Source organism: Syngnathus typhle, linkage group LG22 (genome assembly GCF_033458585.1).
Source record: "Syngnathus typhle isolate RoL2023-S1 ecotype Sweden linkage group LG22, RoL_Styp_1.0, whole genome shotgun sequence".
NCBI classification, from domain to species: domain Eukaryota; kingdom Metazoa; phylum Chordata; class Actinopteri; order Syngnathiformes; family Syngnathidae; genus Syngnathus; species Syngnathus typhle.
Genome location: NC_083759.1, coordinates 1,712,762 through 1,732,923, shown reverse-complemented (window position 1 = coordinate 1,732,923; position 20,162 = coordinate 1,712,762). Strand labels below are relative to the sequence as shown.

General features: G+C 46.1%; 2 protein-coding genes across 3 annotated transcripts in view; both read left to right on the top strand.

Annotated features, from left to right (window-relative positions):
- The window catches only part of tbc1d32 (TBC1 domain family, member 32), a 37,237-nt gene extending 21,789 nt beyond the window's left edge, over window positions 1-15,448 (top strand). The window contains exons 37-38 of the transcript XR_009711387.1: window positions 13,444-13,518; window positions 15,396-15,448. The gene's annotated coding sequence lies outside the window, so the exon portion shown is untranslated. The remainder of the gene's footprint in view (window positions 1-13,443; window positions 13,519-15,395) is intronic.
- Window positions 15,449-15,511: 63 nt separating this feature from the next.
- Window positions 15,512-20,162, top strand: part of man1a1 (mannosidase, alpha, class 1A, member 1) — a 28,755-nt gene continuing 24,104 nt past the window's right edge. The window contains exon 1 of one of the 2 annotated variants that reach the window (XM_061270481.1): window positions 15,512-16,217. In XM_061270481.1, coding sequence (XP_061126465.1) covers window positions 15,702-16,217 — 516 coding nt within the window. In that variant the 5' untranslated portion in view covers window positions 15,512-15,701. The remainder of the gene's footprint in view (window positions 16,218-20,162) is intronic. The other variant, XM_061270480.1, reaches the window with a different exon arrangement.

Genomic DNA, 20,162 nt, shown 5'->3' with positions numbered 1-20,162 from the left:
TCATTACCGTGCCCCCCCTTCGATTGCGACGGGCTCCCCACGCTGCTTTTCTCACCTCATCAGCTGCTGTAAGAAAGAAAGATGGGCGCTTTTGTCTTGGCTTCGCAGCTCCGTCTCTCGCGGGACTTAATGCTAGTCGCGCCGAAGGCCACCTGGCGCATAAAAGCGAGAAGAAAACCGACTAATTATGCCTCAATTTTGATAATTATTCATTCAATCTCCTAATTATTCATTCATCGAGATAATAGACCTATTTTTTTTTTCTTCTTGCAATATTCCATAGACATAAAATCTATCATCCGCTCTCAGAATATTCACAAACTGTTTCCAAGCGAGTTAGCCAGCTCGCTAACTTCACCCATAAGAGCAAAAACATTCACATTAATAATCCTCTTAAAGTTATTTTGGCTATGTTAAAAAGCTAACACTAAAACAACATAACAGCTAACACCAAACTCGGTAATGGTTTTGGTTCGTCATCGTTACGGTGTCGGTAGACATCTTCGCTCAGTCGGCACACCGCAGGCTCGTGCATTATGCATCATGTCGCCTTGATGGAATATTTGTAAAGCCGCACACCGCAAAGCTCAGCCGCCGTTTGTCCACACGCTAAAACATTTCCGCCTGGGTGGCACTACTGAAAAAAAAAAATGTTGGAAGCAAAGAAGCGCATCTTCCTCTGATGCCAAGTGACTTTGTTCGAGCGCTAATTACACCCTGGCACTCTGCAGGCTGAATTAAGGAGTATGCGTTGAATATTTCAACGCTTAGCTAAGAAAACATCTGTTTGGTTTCCCGTCACGGCGCGAAGGAACGTGCCTGGAGACCCGGTCGAGCGTCCCAAAAGCTTCAATAAAACGGCCATTCTTTTTGTCAGCTCCCAGTGAGATGAGGAACGAACAGAAATACCACGTTTGACTCGGATTTGCTCGAAAATATTTCGTATTCATGGATTCACACGTGACCTGCCAATCTCACAGGTTGCATCCTTCCAATGCATTTTTATTGCATGTCAAATCAAATATTGTGCACGTATGTAACACGGGGAAATGCTGCTCCCTGCTTTCTACTTCAGACCTAGTAAATAACTAGTCAATTTATGCATGAGAGGGGGATGTCTCTCTCTCGCACACACACCTACTGTGTGTTGCAGCAACAAGTGTTGAATTATTTTGCAGTGATTGAAACGGCACAGGAATGAAATCCATCGTGGGCATGTGTGTGCGCGTTTGCATTCGATCCACATTTTTATTTATAGTAACAAAGATGGTGTATCGTGGTGTCGACCCACCCAAAAAATCTGCTGTTTTCCAAGGCTACTTCAAAGTCTAACTTTTAATCGCCATCAAAACTATATTTGATAGACAACTAAATTGTGAAGTTGTTGCAGTTACTCTGCGACGAGAAATTAGCCAGCATTATTAGTCATGAGCAGACCCACAAAAAAGTTTCAGAAAGTCATTTTGGCAATTCTTCTATTTTGCTCGAAGCAAATTTTCCTGTGAAAGTCACGTGTGCCATTTCTCCCTAATTCTCGTCGGCCGCATTATTTATGCCTTTAAGGCTGTGATTTAACGGCGGTGAGGAAAAGTCACCAAGGAGACGAAAGAGATGAAAAGTTCGACGTGTTCTTGCAGTGAAAGAAAAAAAAAAAAAAGATGACGAGGCTGCCGTGAATGGGCGATAAAAGCCCTCGTGCGCTGCTGAGCTTGAGACTAATCGCAGATTATTAACATTTATATTGAAAGATGAGCTTCCATTAGCAAGCAGCTGCTGAATTACACACGGCTAGCTTGCGCGCACAAGTCTGCATGTCGTTTATTGCTATGTGGAGGGCACCACTCATTTGAGCAAGTCAATCTCGGTACCCCAGGCTCGTAAACATTCAAATATTTATGAGGCTCGGCTTCAAACGTGATCCTGTCTTCGTTCTTGTTTCACATCTGATGATGTCATGCAACCGGGACACTTTTCAATTTCTTGGAACAAATTCATTGACGACTTGAATCCGTTCCGTGACTCATCTTATCAACTCCTTTGTATATGAAATCCATTTTCTCAATTGAAATGAATTGAAAATATGTCATCCCATTCGAAATGCTGTCAGTGCTTTTGGTCAGCGAAAAAAGTCATTTTTTTTTTGGCTTCCTTTGTTCCTCCGGCATGTCAGTCATGCATTTGCTCCAAGTCGGGGAGTGTGGCGGTTGCGCACAATGGCGCTAAAGACTGGCATTAGCAGGATGTGCCACGACAAAGGCGCAGATTAACGCTCGGGCGTCCCCCGCCTCCGTCAAATGCGAGCAATTTACCGCGCGTGTTGGCAAGTGGCTTTCAAGCCATTTGCAGCCTATCAGCCAACTCATTTGTGGACCTTAATGACTCGCACGCTCGCTGATAAAGCCCTGAGCGTCTGTCAATCATCCTGAGCGGCTCATCATCGGCCTAACGCAAACATAAAATAGAGTTTCTGTGTCAGAATAGCAGAAGGGAATTTTGAAGTCCTCACTTAACGACTCGTAGCTATAACTTTAGCGACGCAACCAACTAAGCTAACAGTGTCAGTAGTTGGAGAACGCGCATTTTCTCCTCCTCCTCAGTCTTAAGGAGCTTTGAGTACCTTGGAGGTAGAAAAGTGACAGATATGTATGAAAGCCCAAGCCCAAATAAGAACTTTGGAAGTCTGCGGAATCAAGCTTGTCATGTTTTGGAGACACTAGCATTTTTTCAAGAGAAGCCAAAATCACAAAAACACTATTTTTTATTCAGGCAAGCGAGCCGCTGGCCGACAAACAAAGTCCACTTGGTCCAAGCTCATTAGGCGAAGGGGGGCGCTGTAGTGGGGGGGACTGTGACAGATGCTGTGCGGCTGTGGGTGCCTGCCAGCCAGGCTCCACAAACGTCCACTCATTTGATTGCCTCTTAACAAGCACACTGCAACATGGAAGTGTTCCACAATATTTTTACTTTTCTGAGCATGTGCTGTTGGTTTTGTTTGCTGGAGTTTGTAAGCAAGTTAGGGGTAGACTGTTAGCATAAAAGCGTGTTAGCATGGCTGTGGAAAGGTGGTGTTAGCATGCGTGCCTATTAGCATACGAGTCCGTTATCTTGTGGATTGTATTAGCCCACGTGTTAGCGTGTGTGTTTGTTCGGAAGGTCAACTTAGCGCCTGGCGCCGAGGCCCAAAGGTACGCTTTAATGAGTGCGGGGACACACACGCTCCCACACACAAACCTTTCTGGGCTTCCTGTTTGAAAAAGAGGGGGTTGTGACCTTTATCAGATTGGAGCGCTAACACGCTAATAGCCCAGCGCACATTCCAATTAGCGGCGGCGAGGGAAGCTTGATCCCATCCAAGTCGCTCGCTGATAGACGTATCAGTGTGTGCGATTGGATGCTTTGTAATTTGTCGACTTGATTGGTCGCTGCTATTTATTGACCATATATTTGCTAAGGGTGAAAATACGTTTACATGGAATCAGTAACAAGAAGCAATTGTTGACCCCCCAAACGTAGTATAAACGTAAAATGGTTGACGGCTATAAACAAAAAAATTGTTGACAATAAAGACACGATAAAAGCGTATCGTATGAACTTTGCCGCTAATCGCTCTTCTGCCTTAACTGATGCTGCGCTTCCTGTCATTGTCTTGGCAATGTCACCCTGGAGGCGTCGCCACGGCGACTGGCAGGCCACGACCCAGACGGTCAGGCTCCTCTTGATGATGTCACCGAGGCCCAATAATAATAACTGGTGCTTAATGATCTGGATGCCGAAGGCGGCGGACGGCGTCTCTGTGGCGACCGAGCACTCAAAGGCGGACGCGGTCGTGTCCTGCGGGGGCTTGGTGGACTTCTGCCACCAATTTGTGCTCCCTTCCAGCCTCCGCCACTCTATTGATTTCCACCGGAGGCTCGTCGTAATTGAATATCACATGACTTTATGATGACAATATAATTACGTCCTCGGGCACTCGCTGCCCAGCCGGCCCACTGACTCCTCGCCGTAATGTCTGCATTCATCACCCGGTGTCAGACTCGCGTGGGTCTCCGCTTCTTGCGCAACAACGCCCAACTTAACATGCACAAAACTCGCAGATAACAAGCGGATAACATCTCGTTTACTTCGATTTAACATCAAGCTTAATTCTCCCTAAAAGTATTTCCGTCCAATCAGTATCCCGGAAAATGTTTTGATGTTTGCATTGCAAGAAAACAATTTTATAAGATCTCCAAAGAATATCTCAAGCTATTTCTGTCACATCTCCGGATAACAAGGAGATCGCATGCGGATTGGAGCGACGGACGAGCAGTCGTGAAATCACATCCGGATAAGCCCAAGATGCAAACAAGCAGTGTGTGCGTGAAGGAAGTTAGTGGGCCACAAGACTGCGTGTGTGTGCGTGCGTGGGCACGTGCGTGAGGCCCCCAGCAGCAATCCGCATGAAGAATTGATGAGAGGCAAGCAGTATCTTTCCTCGAGGAGGCCGTGTGATGTACAACCATCGCTCCACTCCAGCATGGCAAAAGACTCTAAACGTATTGATGGAAAGTCTTTTTTTTTTTTTTTTCTTAATATCCGCATGAGGCTCCTCTATCGAGAATGTTTTTATTTATTTAAAAAACATTTTTTTATTATGAAGGCCCGTCCGACTTTTATGGTCCAGTCTGAAGCGAGTTGAGGAGAGAAAAGGTGTCGGGAAGGGTTTCTGTTGATTTTCACTGTATTTGTGAGTATCAACATTTTGAACAAACGAGCGTTGAATTCAAGCCGGCGGGAGAGAAAACGGAGCGGGAGGTTAGCGCGGCGCTGACAGCGGGAGCTCGCCAAGGGAGGAGACGAACATGAATGATGCAACGCAGCACCGTTCTTTGTTCTCTTCCTTCAGTCTTTTTTTTTGCTTCGTCTTCTATTTTGGAAGGCTGCCGTGCATGCTGCACACGTTCCTGTCACGGGCACCGGAGAACACCCATCTTGACCCACTAACCCGAATCTAACCTCAACTCAATCATGAACGTGCTTTATCTCTTTCTGGTCCACAACGAGGAGAAGACAACGTATTTTCCCAGTACTGTCTTCCCATGAAAATCGAATTGAATTTAAAATCTTAAGAACTTTACAGCCGTAGTCTTTGCACACTTTCGGCCGTTATCTTCAAACAAGTTGAAGGTATTGAAAAACTCTCTTGGTGTCGTTTGGGTCCACTTGGCCGACTCTTTCACCTTAACCACTTCCTTCAAACTAACAGAGATGTCACATCAGGTTAACATCAGCCCGCCTCCCCCGTTTCCGCCCCCCCTTAGAAAGAAAAGCAGGCCGAGGGCCGAAAATGAAAGGACGCCAGCGGCCATAAAGATGACGGACGCGCGGGGCGGCTGGCGGCTGTTTTACAACCCGCGGCGGCACTTCATTAAAGTGCGAATGAAATTGATGGGCGGCCATAATTGACCTCTGGAAAGCTCCACGCCGAACTCTCTCTATCCGTTTGACAACGGCGAGGTTGGACTTTCTTTTTCGGGCAGAAGAGCAACAGATGGAGGGAAATAATGGATGACGTTCGCATCAGAAATAATCCTTTGCAGAGTCAAACCTTTATCTTGCGCTCCATAAATGTAAATAAACTAATAGTAGAACGAATCAAAATGAATCAAAAGGATAAACCTGCAGCCGTCAAGTATTTTCTTTGTTTTGTGGGTCCTCTCATGATTGTTTGGCTTGTTGGCGCACACGTACACGACCGCTCTTGTTGTTCGGCTGAATAAAACATGAGGCGTGTTGCAGTCATGCCGGGTGACAGGTCGCCACCGTTGATGTCTGCTCGGCCTGACATTTGCTAAGCAGCCGCTCGCCATCACGCCGCCTCCGGCAAGGCGAACATTTGTTTGTTTTCTTTTTTTGTTTGCCGTCCCGGCTTCTTGTCGTCGGCGCCGCCTCGTCGACGTTATTAGGAGAACCAAAGTTATGTTTTCGCCGCGGGTACCGGTGCGCTAGCGGCGTCGGGACACGGGGTTAGCCCGCTGCGGCTCGTTACCGTAGCGACATTGCTGGAATTTCTTTGACCCTTTTAATGACCCCTGACTTACTTAAACTGTGACGATTTTTGATTGTCAGCTAAAGCACTCAGCTAACATCAGAAATGAAGGATTATGGCTAATTAGCATTGCCGCGAGGACATTTTTGCATCCATGTTTACGTGCGCGCGTTGTCATCCGTCATGTCGCCGCACTTCCTCTTCATCCATTCTTAGCCCTTCTTGTTTTGTTTTTTCCCCCCCCATCCGCCATATCATCAATCTGTGTTTGTTTTCGCAGCAGGTCGGGCCCGACAAGGGCAAAAAAAAACGCGCGTTTGTGTGCCTGCTCGCGTAAGTGCGCTTGCACGATAAAGACAGACTGAAAGAGCGCTCGCGTGGCGTGATTCCAAACGTCGTAGCTCACATCGGCGCCTCGCGACGGCAGGCCCTGATTCAAACGTGACAAGCGCTAACTGCTAAACGCTAACGGCGAAACACGTGCGCGTTGATGAGCTCGTTAGCATGGAGGAAGGATCTGTGTATCTTTTGTTCTTTCCACTGTCGGATAAAAAATGAAAGATAAGCTCTCCTGAGTTTGATTTTAATAACTCATGGTTGGGTTTACGTGACCGGGAATTTAACACGCATCAGGGAACTGATAACGGATAAAGATTCAAACTTGTAAACACAAGTGATGAAATATTAAAGTCTAACTCGCCTCTTTTTAATTTTATATTCTTTTTTATTCCCGTGTTCGTTTATGAATAATGATTGACTCTCCGAGTTTTGGATCTTTGGTACTCCAACTAAAAAGAACTAACAGCTGCCGAAAAGAAGACAAAGAAAGACGTTTGATGTCGGGCAAAGTGCTGATGGCGTTCCTATCGGGAAAAGAGATCCAAGTGCGTCCAGCTTTTTATGGTTCGATATTTTTGCTTATTGACAAAGGCATAAAACAAAATGGAGCAGTTGCAGATCGATGCAGTGATGGCGGGCGGGGTGTTTTTTTATTTTCATGTTTGTCTGCAACTTACTGTAACTTCTGACATGAAATGAAAAATCGCAGGTCCCAAAAGACATTTTTAAAAATGTACAAAAAAAAACCATTTGCAGTGTAGATTACTTGACATGATTTTTTTAAGCCTCGGCACAGCTCTCTTGTTTTGAGTGCTGGCTGCACACAGAGAAAAAGATTTAAATATGAAATCAAAAGATGCCAGCGGTAATTAGGCTTTTCCTTTGTCTCAGCTGTCGTCTTCTTCCCTCTTTGCATTCCTCCTGTGTGAGCCAAAAGGCTTCAAACAAACCAACAAACAAACAAGCGGGAACAAGATGCATTGTGGGTCCTCCTCAAGGGCGCCCTTCATATTACAAGACGTCTTTGTGTACCGACGTCGTGCTGCTCGTCGAGCGTGTCGCAAGTCAAACGACACATGTTTGCCGACGAGAGTGAAGTCGGATTTATTTGCGGAAATGTTCCGTCAAAGTCCAGCTTTGGCAAAAACCGGGAGGGTGTCGTCGTGTTTCCATGTAAATAAATTCATTCAATGGTTGCGCTAAATTGCCATGGATGTCTCATTCAATATTATTATATTAATTATACATATTAATATATGATTAGGTGAGCAATGTGTTTGTCATAATAGGTTAAATTAGACAGACGACGCCACCGGAGCATCAAAGGGCGGCCTCGTCTCTTCGCCTCCTTCTTCTCCGCCTCCTTCGGCAGAGCTTCAAAATGAAAGTGACTTTCCAATCCACATGATTAAAGCGCAGCGCTAAGATACCTCTGCCAGCGCTCATCACCTGTCCGATCAACCGCAATCGCCGTCGTTGCAATTATGAAAAATGATTCGCAAAACATTTTCCCGTCATTTGGACGAGAACGCTAAGGCCGTCGTCGGTGTTGTCTTGCGGCTGATGAAGGCGAGGAGCTTGAAGGGTCCTCCAAGGAATCGTGTCAATGGCCTCTGCACGCCGACATAACTCACATTAACCATTCATGACTTAATTAACGTGAAGTGCAACACTTTATTGCTCGGCCGGCACGTGTGTGTGCATGTGTGTGTGTGAGACATTAAATCAAGAGGTTGTTCAGCTGGGGAAGGTTTTTATAACCTCGCTCTCTTTCACTTTCTCACTCCTACACACATGTCCACATTCATTTTCACACACGCACACTAACTCACTCATGAGCAGACAGAAAAACTCACTCACTATATATAAATATATATACTCACTCACTCACTCACTCACTCACTCACTCACTCACTCACTCACTCACAGAGTCTGTCTTGCACCCTCACCTGCACTCAGCAATCCATCAAAGTGAATGAGCACGCACAGCCCGGGCTGAGAGCCAAGTGCATCTCCCGTGAGTGCATGTCGAGTGCTATAAAATAATATAAATAATGATAAAGAAGCTCCGTGTGTTTTTCCTTTCATATTCCACGCACGTCGGTTCACACCTAAACTGCTGAGGCGGACGCTTTTGCCGCAAACCACTTGGCAGATCGCACCGGCGCATCACCGCACGCACCGTCACGCCGTCTCAGCACCGCGTCCAGCGTCGCCGCGTCAAGGACACGTGTAACAGGACGCCTTCCACTCTGAGTGGAACTTTCCTGTCAAACTAAATATCATGCATTTCAAATATTGCCCTAAGCCTTTAGTCTGCTAGCTCAAGGCTTATGCTAACACATAACGGGAATCAATGGGAAAAGCTTATTTTATGAATTATTGTCATTTCTGCGCTAATTTCCATTTGCTTGACTTTGGCGCTTCACATTGTACCTTCGAATTCAACCGGCCGCCTTTTGTTTGAGGAAATTCAGGTGAATGTTTCGGTGACTTGATTTGTGTCACCGGGAGTGAGAAATGATTGGTTATTTGGAGAGCTTAAAAACATCATCATTAGTCATGTCACTAAATAGCATTAAAGGCGTTTTGGCGGGGAGAAATCTCCGTTTTTTTTGGTCGAATATCATAATTTGTGTGCGCTTCCTGCGTGTAAAGCATCTTTTATTCCCTCCGTAATGCTGTTGATTTGCACCCTCCGGGCTGCGCCAGCATTTATTTCTTCCGAGCCCCGACAAATCAAACGTTTTGAGCCCCGAGCCCCTCGCCTGGCAGGGAGTGATGAACGTCATTTGTTTACGCGCCTCCCCTCAAGTTATTTACTTTTAATCCCGCTGCGGGATTCTCTACTGTTTCCCCATGATTACTGTTCGGCTACTCTGCCGGTGGAGGTGATTTTCTTTATTATTATTGTTTTGCTCCTCTCGTGCTTATCGTATTATGAATGTCACGCGGGGGGGGGGGGGGGGGGTGAAGACATTAGGAACACGTTATGAGTCCGGTCATCAGTCGCAATACGACTTTTAGTTTTATTGAGAAAAATCACTTGGTTTCAGGCCAGACATGATGGAAAGATCAGAGGGAATCATTTCTCAACAGGCAAGTAGAGAAATAACTGTTTCTCGATAGAAAACAACCAAATCGTTCGTTTTGCCAAATTCTCCATCTTTGATTATTAGGCAAACGATCGGCAGGTTGTTTTTTTTTGCCCTTTATTTGACTCGCTGTAAAAAAGCCTTGCAGATGTTTGCAAGGCCAGACGGCCGCACGTCAAGCCTCAGACGGCGGACGCTTTTTCATCCTTCAGTCAAAACCAGATAACGGATGAGAAACAGCCGGCGAGGATTCGAAATATATCAGCTCTCCTGAGGGAATGATCAAAGTCAGGATAAGGTGACGGGGGGGGATGCAATCTGCATTGGCACAGCTTTTTAATCCCTCAATCGACACCCTCTTTTCGTTTTTTATTTCTATCGGGGCTAAAGGTCCACCAAAATCAAAAATTTCGGGCTGCATGTGACATCAACCTGCCCAACATCTTTCAAATGATGTGACACTGTGAAATAGTCAGACAGCAAGAATCAAACCCAAAAGACAAGACTGGTGTCCAATGGCATCAATTAAAAGGCTCGTTCTCGTGCTTGTTCCTTTGTCCGCACAGGAAATTTACCGCCTCCATCCTCCTCGCCAATTTCGCACATTTCCCTCAGCTAATTGTCCCGCGTCACAGCACATTGTTCCGGCCTTAGCTGACTCCATTATTGTGGCGAGGGAATTTTTATTTTTTTTTCCCCGTTGAAAATTGGAGCGTTATTAATTCAGCATGTAGAAGATATATATGTTAATATGCTACATCCGCTAACAAGGCGCCATTATAAGAAACACAAGACGTAGCCATTAAAAAACATCAACAGGATGTTTGAATGGTTTTAAAAAGGAAAATATACACACCAAAAATGGAAACTGAAGGAAATTCTAGAAAATAAGCAGCTACCTGGAGTGCCGGCAGCTGTGCTCTCGGTTAAAAAAAAAATAAAAATCAGCCAAGGCAGGAAGGCGTGCGCTGGGAGAATGAGCTTGATATCGTCTGAATGGCAACTAAATGCTCCGCCTGAGCACTTATCAGTCCGCCTCGGCAGATGCGTGGCGCTTCTTTCCTTCAAGCGCTTTTTAACGGCGGAATTGTGGAGGTGACTGAAGGTGACACTGACTGAGCTAGCACAGGAGAAGCTGAGGCGGGAAAGGAGACGAGGAAATAACCTTTCATTCTTAAGGCTAAAAAAATAAGAACCAAAAAGGTGCTGCGTCCTTTACTTGCCAACAATCGCCCTTATGTTGATTGAACCTGGCTTCATAATGTGGGATTTAAAACTGTGTGTCAAAAATGTGTAAAGGATTTTTTTTAATACAATTAAAAGTAAAAGTGCGTCTTTGCCTTTGACATCCACTTTGTGTGGACGTTTTGTTGCCAGGATGTTGCACCTGTCCTCCCCTCACTAAACCTCCTGCCAACCTCTCATCTCTTAATCCGCTTTTCTCCGCAACTCTGCTTTTTTAATATCCCCGGATTGCCTCTGGCTCACTTTGCGTCCATCTTTTTAACACCCCCAGACCGCCTTCCTTCACTTCCTCATTAGAATTCACCACAAGCATGTTTTTTTTTCCCTCCCCTCCTGACCAATCAGACACTGTTGCATTTTGGTATGTTTACCTTGTATCGGTGAAATTAGTTTACAGGTAATTTAATTGCTTCTCTGGTTCTTCTATATCAAACAAATTTGTTTTAGGTTCATTTACCTGACATGTTTCGGCGGAATCTTCCGCCTTCATCAGAGTGTCACTGATGTGTTTGTGACGCGTCTTTATCAGCTGATGGATGAAGGCGTGGCTCACCTGTCAGATTTGACAGGTGAGTCACGCCCTCTGCTGTCAGTTCACCTCTCCAAAACACTGTTCCAGGTTGTAGAGAGCATGTATGCTCCCTCGTCCCTGTTGATGGTCCTCGGGCCCCGCTTGCGGATCTCAATGGCCTCCCTGATCCAACGCTGATGTTTGTTTTCTTCAGTGCGGATGACTCTGGCCTTCTCCCAGTCCATGATGTGGTTTTCCCTTTTACAGTGGTCGGTGATGGCTGACTTGTAGTGTTCCTGTTCTGCTTGTAGTTTTATTGCTCTTGTTTGTCTTGTTGCTGTCTCCTTCTCACATTCCTTCTTGTGTTCCATTTTTCTTGTGATGAAGTTCCTCCCTGTCTCCCCGATGTATGATTTATTACATGATTTGCATGGAATCTCGTATATGGAATTGCATTTATTTTCCGGATTTACTCTGTCCTTTGGGTGGACCAGTATCTGACGGAGTGTTATATGTGGTTTGATAGGTGTGCTTATGTTGTATTTTTTCATGGTTCTTTTGATGCGTTCCGTAATTCCTCTCACATACGGCAACGTCACCATTCCGCTGGGTTCCTGTTTCCTTGTTTGTTTCTTTCTTTGCTCCTGTGTTTTGTATTTTTTGTTTTTTACCTGTTCTGCACCTTTGGTTATTGCCCATTGTGGATACTGACATTTTTTGAGTGCGTGTTGTATGTATTTTTCTTCCTGTGTTATGTCGTCCGGATCTGTGATTGTTGTTGTACGTTCGTATAGTGTTCTGACTACTGACAGTTTGTGTATAGTGGGATGTTCTGATGTCCAGAGGAGGTATTGGTCGGTGTGTGTGGGTTTTCTGTGTACTTTTGTTCTTATGTCACCATTGTCTGTGTGGTGTATGTTAATGTCTAAAAAGGCTATGGATCGAGCTGTTTCCTCTTCATGGGTGAATTTGATGTTACCCGTGGTGTCTATGGTGTTGAGATGGTCTGTGAGGTGTTGTGTATGTCCTGTTTTTACTTTTTCCAGAATGTCGTCGACGTAACGTTTCCATAGAGTGGGTTTGTATGTGTCCGGGGCTGTTAAGAGTGCCTTCTGTTCTAAATCTTCCATAAAAAAATTGCACATGATGGCAGAAAGTGGGTCTCCCATGGGGAATCCCTCTTTTTGCCTGTATATTGTGTTTCTGTATTGAAAGTATGTGGAGGTAGCGATGAAATGAAAGGTCAAATCTGTCAAATCTGACAGGTGAGCCACGCCTTCATCCATCAGCTGATAAAGACGCGTCACAAACACATCAGTGACACTCTGATGAAGGCGGAAGATTCCGCCGAAACATGTCAGGTAAATGAACCTAAAACAAATTTGTTTGATATAGAAGAACCAGAGAAGTAATTGAAAAAGAAAAAACAAGATGAACCTAGTACAACTAGGTAATTTAATTGACTAGGTGGAGTCATAATAGTCGTCATCTTGGACGTGATGGAAATACAAGATGAAAAGAACGTCGAGTGAAGCACCTCTAGGAATTCTAACTAGTTACCAATTTATGTCCAGCAATCCCTCCATGTGGAATTTATGCAGAATATAAAAAAAAAAAAATTGTCACAATTGAATGTATTCTGTTTAGCCGACGGGCTGATTACTCGGTCGTCTCGCAAACACTTGACGTTCTTCGCAATCATAGAAGGTGAAGAAGAAACAGCAACGGGAGGTGGAGGCGTGCGCATGAATAAAGATTACCTGCGAGAACGCGAGAGATAGACAGAATGCCGTTTTTTTTTTTCTCCTTCTGTATATTGGTTGAACTTATTACTCCCTGCTGACTGCCTGTTGAAGATCAACTGCAATGCAGTAATTGCACCAACAATTTACTGTTCCCCATGCCCCTCTCTGGTGTAGCGCTGCGCATTTAGCATCATCGCAGCGTCGCGATCGAATGGCGTCATGAACACAAATATCTCCTCCAAGCAAAGAGAAGCTTTCCCTTGGAGGCTGAAAGCAGTTAAGGCTCCTCGTGCTTTTTCTTTTTTTTTTTTTGCGTCACCTCGTCAATATTCGCTTGAGCTGTTACCCGGCGCAAATGTTAGTTAGCTAGCTAGCTCGCTAGCTATGCCTACACCCAAAAATCGTTGACCTTGACACAGTATTTTATATTTTTTTTAAGTCTGAATGTGAAACATCTTCATATTTGTGTGTTTTCTTTAGAGCGCTTCGTTGTTGGCTGTGAGTGCAAGGACGAGAGAAAGGGCAGGAAGAGCGAGAGCATCCAGCGCAACATCGGTGAGTGTAATAAGAAAGTCACGCCTCCGTTTGGCAGCCTCTGTGGAAATACCTATTAAAGAATTTCAAAATGGCTGCTGTCAGGTTCGGCGGCAGGGTCCGGAACCAATTAGCGACCTGCTTGGGTTGCTCCTCGTCCCGCTCGTCATCCCGTTTCCAACGGCCCCTTTTAACCTTCGCTTTTGTCCCGGCTCGCTTATTTGCTTTTTGCCTCCCACCAATCAAAAGAGTCCGAGGGGGGCCGACCAGCCCGCGTGCCGGTTTAATGGGATCGGAGCGAGGTTATATTTGGAGTGCGGTGGGCGAAATGGAAGCGTCGAACCGCCGAGTGACGACTGCCTGGCCTATTTTGCACGTCCAATTTGCTTGATTGCTCATTTCCACAGTCGACACAGCTGATAATATTATTACTCAAGAGTGAAGCCCGCTATATTTGGGTTCATTGTTTGCACCCTAACGTAAGATAATTTCATGATGTTTTATAAGCAGGGGCTCGGGGTACTTCCTGGCGGGAGAAAAATGAGAGGCTAATTTTTTTTTTTTTTTAAACTGCGCAGCCAGATTTACTTTAATTTAAGAATTGGTTGTGGCACAATATACTATTTTCACAAATACTAATATGTTTTGGTTTGCGGTTCGATTGTTTGATTTAAAAAAAAAAAATACGATGCCCTCTATTGGTTGCGAGGTATATTGCGGACGTTGACAGCAAATCAAGTTGACAGCTTCTCTTGTAAATTCTCTTGATCCGCAGCCAAGTTTGTTCCGCAAATCCGCCGCTAGAATTACCACTACTGCTCTTTTTCTTTCTTTCTTTCTTTTTCCCTCCCGCTGCGTCGCTGTCGTCATTTTGCAGAGCGGTCCGCCGTTGGCGACGTGCTGTCACAGCAGCTTAATGGCAACAAATGAGAAATGTGGGTGCTCCGAGTTGAGGAGAAGAAACATAGGTCGGACTTTTTGAGTCATTGCCTTATGGCGGCTGCACCAAGCTACTTTTGAAAAGTCGGACTGGAAATGCTTCATTGGACAATGACCACAACGGCGGTGGATAAGGTCCACTCCTCGCGGCGATCGGCGCCACCCAGGAGGGGAGAAGTGATCGATTCTGTGTCTATCTTCAAGGACAAGCTCTTCGCTTGAAAACGAAGCGCAATAGCGAAGCCAGGCAACATTTAATCTCATCTCCGCGCGCCCGGGGAGGAAACAATCATAAGTACGGCGCGCTATCATTTTGACAACTTGACGCCCGCCCTGCGAATGAGAATTCCAATATGGCGACGGCGGGCATCTGTCAGGCTGAGACGAGGTGATTTTTTATTTTTTTTATTATCTCCACCCGTCAAAACAAGCTGGTAAAGTGAAATGCGTTTCAGGAAAACCTGGTATTACCTTCAAGTGCCCAACTGAGTCTTTTTCTTTACATCACAAAATATGTGTACTTATAACATAGGGCCAGATTTTTTTCTTCTTTTCCCCCCATCACAAGGCTGTTGATACGCAACAGGCCTTAAGTCACCTGACTCCAGAGCCGAAGGTTGAGCTCGAGACGCGTGACGTATGTCCCGGGGCTAAGTCGACAAGGAATGTCACGCCAGAAAGTAGCGTCCAGAACCGTGGCGAGGCCTGAAGCTCACATGACTGCCAAAGCCCTGTAAGAAATCCACAAGTCCTACTTTATTCGGTTTCCGCTTGTAATTAATTGGACCTCTAATCGGACTTAAATTGATTTCATTCCAAAGTATATTTCTTGCTTCAATTAGATTGTTTTAATCAGCTCTTTTCATCGCACACTACTCATCACCGAAACTGTCGATATTATTCGTCCATCTATTTCGAATTCTATCCAGTTTGGTGAAAATGTCAACTGTCATCCGCAGCCTATTAAGCCACGCCCTCCCGGTCTTCCCGCTCGTCACGGAGCAAAAGGTGATTGGCCCGTGTCAATGTAGCCCCGCCTCTTCCTCTGTATCAGGGTGATTGGCTTTGCGTTTGCACAGTGCGCTGCAGCAGCTGCTGACGTTCTCCCCAGCTATGGACAACTTGAAGTCGGCGCTCTCTCTAGCGTCGTCGAGCTCGTATGCTCCGGAGGTGGACGTCTGAGCGGATTACGAACGTGAGGTCATTTCAACAACGGAGGAGAAAGCCATTGTTTGTCGTTGTTCGACAGAACGTAGCGGAGCAACATGCCTGTTTCAACTCTTCTGCCTTTCACAACCACCCCGAGTAGGAAGTCTTCCAACCCGACCTCCTTCAGGTTGACGGAGAAATTTATTCTGCTTTTGGTGTTCAGCGCCTTCATTACGCTGTGCTTCGGAGCGATTTTCTTCCTGCCCGACTCGACTAAGCTTCTCAGCGGAGTTTTCTTTCACTCCTCCGCCGTGGAGACCAACACCCGCACCGGACCGGACGGTGGAGGAGGAGAGTCCGGCTCGGCTGCAAGCGACGAGAAGGTCCTGTCCAAAATCAAAAAGGACCACGAGAAAGCCTTGTTGGAGGCCAAGGATACTCTGCAGAAACGTCCCGATGAAATCAAGCAAGACATTTTAAACGAGAAGGAGAAAGTTGCCAAGGAGAGTTTGGGGCAAGGTGGGAAGGTTGTCAATGACCTACCTTACGTCGAGTACCAGAGACCCCCGGGTGCCACGGGACGCGAGCCCCTGGACCACACAACAAGAGAGCGGCGGGCGAAAATCAAGGAGGTAAGGGACGGCAACTTGACGCCGAACTCCAGGTGTTGATGCACCCTCTGTCTGTTTTCATGATCGGCCAGGCCTGTCCATTCCCGTTTATTTAATAACACGCCACATTTGTTTCGGCTTGAAAATGACATCCCCCAGATACAATTTTATAATCATAATTAGAGCTTTTATTGACCGACCGCCTGCTGTGCATGAATGAAACATTGTGCCATTGCTTGCAGCCGAAAAGCGCCGATCAATAATCTGATAGACAAGAGGGGGGCGTTTACTTTCGCAAGCAGCACCCCCCCCCCCCCCCCTCCTGGCCAAAGGCAGGAATGCGTGCAGGCCGGCTCCGTTGACCCTCGCGCCCAACCTCCGGGCTGCGTATTTCGCAATATTTGTGGCCAATAATGTTCTGCTGCAGAACGAGTTTGAATCAATAGTCATCTAAGATTTTGCTGCATGACGTCTTTGGTCTCACAACGCCCGTTGATGTTATGTTTGCGATAAATGTTGTGAAAAGGAATTGACACGGTTCATGGGGCTTTTGGCACTTTTTCCATCTCGGTTGACACCTGATGACACATTTTAAGGTATGTGTTTTTCTTTCGTGGTTCCATTGTAGTCCAAATTTAGCCTAACAATCATGAAGTTATCTTTCTCAGTCCACCTCTTTCAACCTTTGGACATGCAAACAAGACAGCGTCATACTTGTATTTCATTTTATTATTGTTACCTTGCGCTCATTCATCTGGCGACGGCGCGAGTTTTAAAGCAGCTGCAACTCGGCTATTGAGGTCGTAAAGACGAGCACCAATGGTCTGGCTCGGGGCGACTTTTTTTTATACCGATCAAATATTAATGACGTAAAAGCAACAACATAGCTTTTGGTAAGGGAGTCCCTTTTTCATTCGCTGACGGCTTATGTGCTGCACTCGTTTTACTCTATATGCCATTGTAAACAGTACGGACAAAAGTTTTTGGACAGCTCTAGAAATGCAAGTTGGAAGCATTCCATCTTTGATGCCCTCACTCTTTGCATTCTGAGGCGAGCAAAGCACATTTGGTTCGTCTTTGGTAAGCAAATGTTCTTTTTGTTGGAGTCGTGAGCAATTCCAAGATTTTTTTCCATCCAGCTTTTAAGTAGATGACTATCGATATTGCTCCCTGACGTTCTGGATCAACCCGGTTCAGAAGAGCGGCCGCCGTCGGAATAAATCACACGTAAAGGTCGCTCGGTTGTTCTGACCGCTTGGGCATCGGGCGCTGTCGGGGACGCGTGGTTTGACAAAAAGCATCGGCCGGGCGATGGCGGCGTCAATAAGCTTGGTTTGGCGCCATCGATTTGACACCTTTACAAAACACCAGAACCCTGTGGCTCAAGTACAGGAAAGAAAAAAAAGAACACACCCAGAGGACAAAAAAATCAGTAAATACGACTTAACACGAGCGACGGAGTGATCTGCACAAGCAGTAAACACGGCAACCTTGCAAGCGGCTCCTTTTATTGACTTTGTACGGCTCCTGAAGGATCAAAATGGCAGCTGGCTCATTTGCACGTAATGACATGAGGCGGCGATGGCTGACTGGATGCTGGGCCATGGAATAGTAAATATCAAATGAGTCTGCCATTCTTGCCGATCTCTCTTAGCCAAAACTTTGACCTTTAGATTCTGCTAACGCAGCATGTTGTTGCTAAACAAGACCAAAGGCTACTAGCGGGTGACTGTTTACTGACAATGGCGTTTCCCACGGAGGGCCGCGTCCCAGAAGGATAAACATGTGCGCCTCGTTCGTGGCACCAGCCAAATGTATTTGACTCGGGGAGAAGCCGCCAGGTCAGCGGCTCTCTCTCGCTCTCCAGGAAGCCAAAACTCGAAGCTGATAAACGAGGATAATAAAGGCGGGACGTGTCCGAAGAGGTGGTGTTATTTGACACCGCCAACGAGGCTTTTTATCCGTTTCTAACAACTGCGAGTCGATTAGGTTTCAGGCTAGCTGGAAAGGAAAGCCTCAAGTCTAGTCACAGTTCAGTTCCCGTATTAAAAACCACATCGGGAGTCTTCCTCTTAAGTGGATCGACACTTTCTTTTTTCTTTTTAAATAGATCCAACCCTTTGCACACAGGGCATTTAGCCACTTTGCTAACCTTTTAGAGCCTTAAATGGAATTTCTTTATCAGCCTAACCTGGCTGCATCCATCGACCATTGAGCTAATTGCTTCTGGCTCCCGGACCCGCTGCCGCTTCTTCACAATTGCGTGTTTACGTCAGCTCAAGTTACCGGCCATTCCCGAAAAGGCTCCGTTTAATCGTCTAATGGTTGTTGTTCTAGCTGACTTGTGGCTGTACGACGCCTTTGAGTGGCTTTACATTCTTTTTTTTTTGTATCTCACCCTATTTAAAACAATGTTATATTGTTGACTTTTTGCTATGTAGCGTGACTTTACTGTCATTTTTGATATATTTAGAAATAGTATTAGCAATAGTTTATATCCAAGTAACACAAAACTGAGCACACTTGCCCAACATTGTTATGTAGACGTGCAAAAAAAAACCAAAAACCATAAAGGTACCGTAAACCTCACCATTTCCAGATCCTCGCTCTCGTGCGTGCCCTGGGCTCAATTAGAGATGTTTTGATGCTGGAGGATGGCAGGCGATTCCGTTCTGAGCATTTCAGATGTACCGTTTTAAGTGCTCAAAAGTGCGCTATTAAATTTAAATGGCGCATCAGGGCGTCGTGTCAGCGTGTCTTCCAGCGTGTCTTCCCCGCTCCCGCGCACAAAGCCGAACGCTGATTCCGAACGCGCCGGCCCTCGCCCGCTCGCTAAATAAAGTAGGTGCTGAGATTTATCGTCGGATTAGCCGCACGAGAGGACTCATTGAGATGGTGCCGGTGCGTTCGGATGCCGTTTAGCTGATAGACTTTGATGCCTTCAAACGGTGGCTAATTGCAATGTCAATAAAGACACATCAATACGCTTCCTCACATCCCCGAAAGCCGTCAAACTGAAGCTTGAAATACCAACTGGCCATCACTAACTCGCTTCGAATCTGCAGGGGGACGGGGGGGGGATTCCGTGCGAACGCAAGCGTGTAAAATCCTCGAGCCGAGGTCAACATTAATGGCCGAGACCCCTCGCGCGTTCCGATTAGCCGGGCGAGGAGGTGTCATTTGTCTTGTCCTCGCTGGCGGCTAACAAACGCGGCTAGCTCATTAGCATTCAAGCGGATATTGATCGGATCGCGTGTGCGGTGAACGGGGAATATATTTGCACACGCCGCACATGCAAAAGGTTTACATCGATTTAGTTCCGGGCTCGATGTCATTTGTCGTCTGAAGTTGGCCTGCTGCTTTCTGGAAAGGCCCAAAGCCCGAGTTGAATGTGAAAAGCCTGGTCGGGAACCGCTGCCTTGAAACCTGAAACCTTCCCACGGCGTCTGATAGCCTTTTTGCATTTTGGCACCAACCAACTTAGCACTCGGGCGGAGTTTTGATTTGAAGCCATCGGCGCGGCTCTTTGAAGAGACGTTTTATGTCTCGCCATGGCGATGCGGAAAAATGCAAAGGGATATTCAATATCCCCGTTGTCCCGACCGCACCACGGGTCAGGGCCTGCTGATTTTTTTTTTTCCCCATTCTCCAAATCCAATTCGGTCTAATAGCGAATGTGCGGCTGTCAATCACGTAGGCAATTTATTTTTCAATCTGCCGTGTATTTGAGAGCTCTGTTTTTTTATTTCTTTTTATTCTGGCACTGCGAGTTAGCCTTGCATATTTTACCGCCTAAGCACCGGGCGGGGTGGCAAACCACTAACGCAAAAATGTCTTCCTTGTTTTTTGTTTTGGGTAATTAGCCGAGTTATTTATTAGCGTCGAGCGCAGTTGCGCGATCAGCAAACGAGCTAGCCTTTGGCCGCCAACTTGAAAAGTTGCTGCGCAGTCGCACTTTGTGTGAGA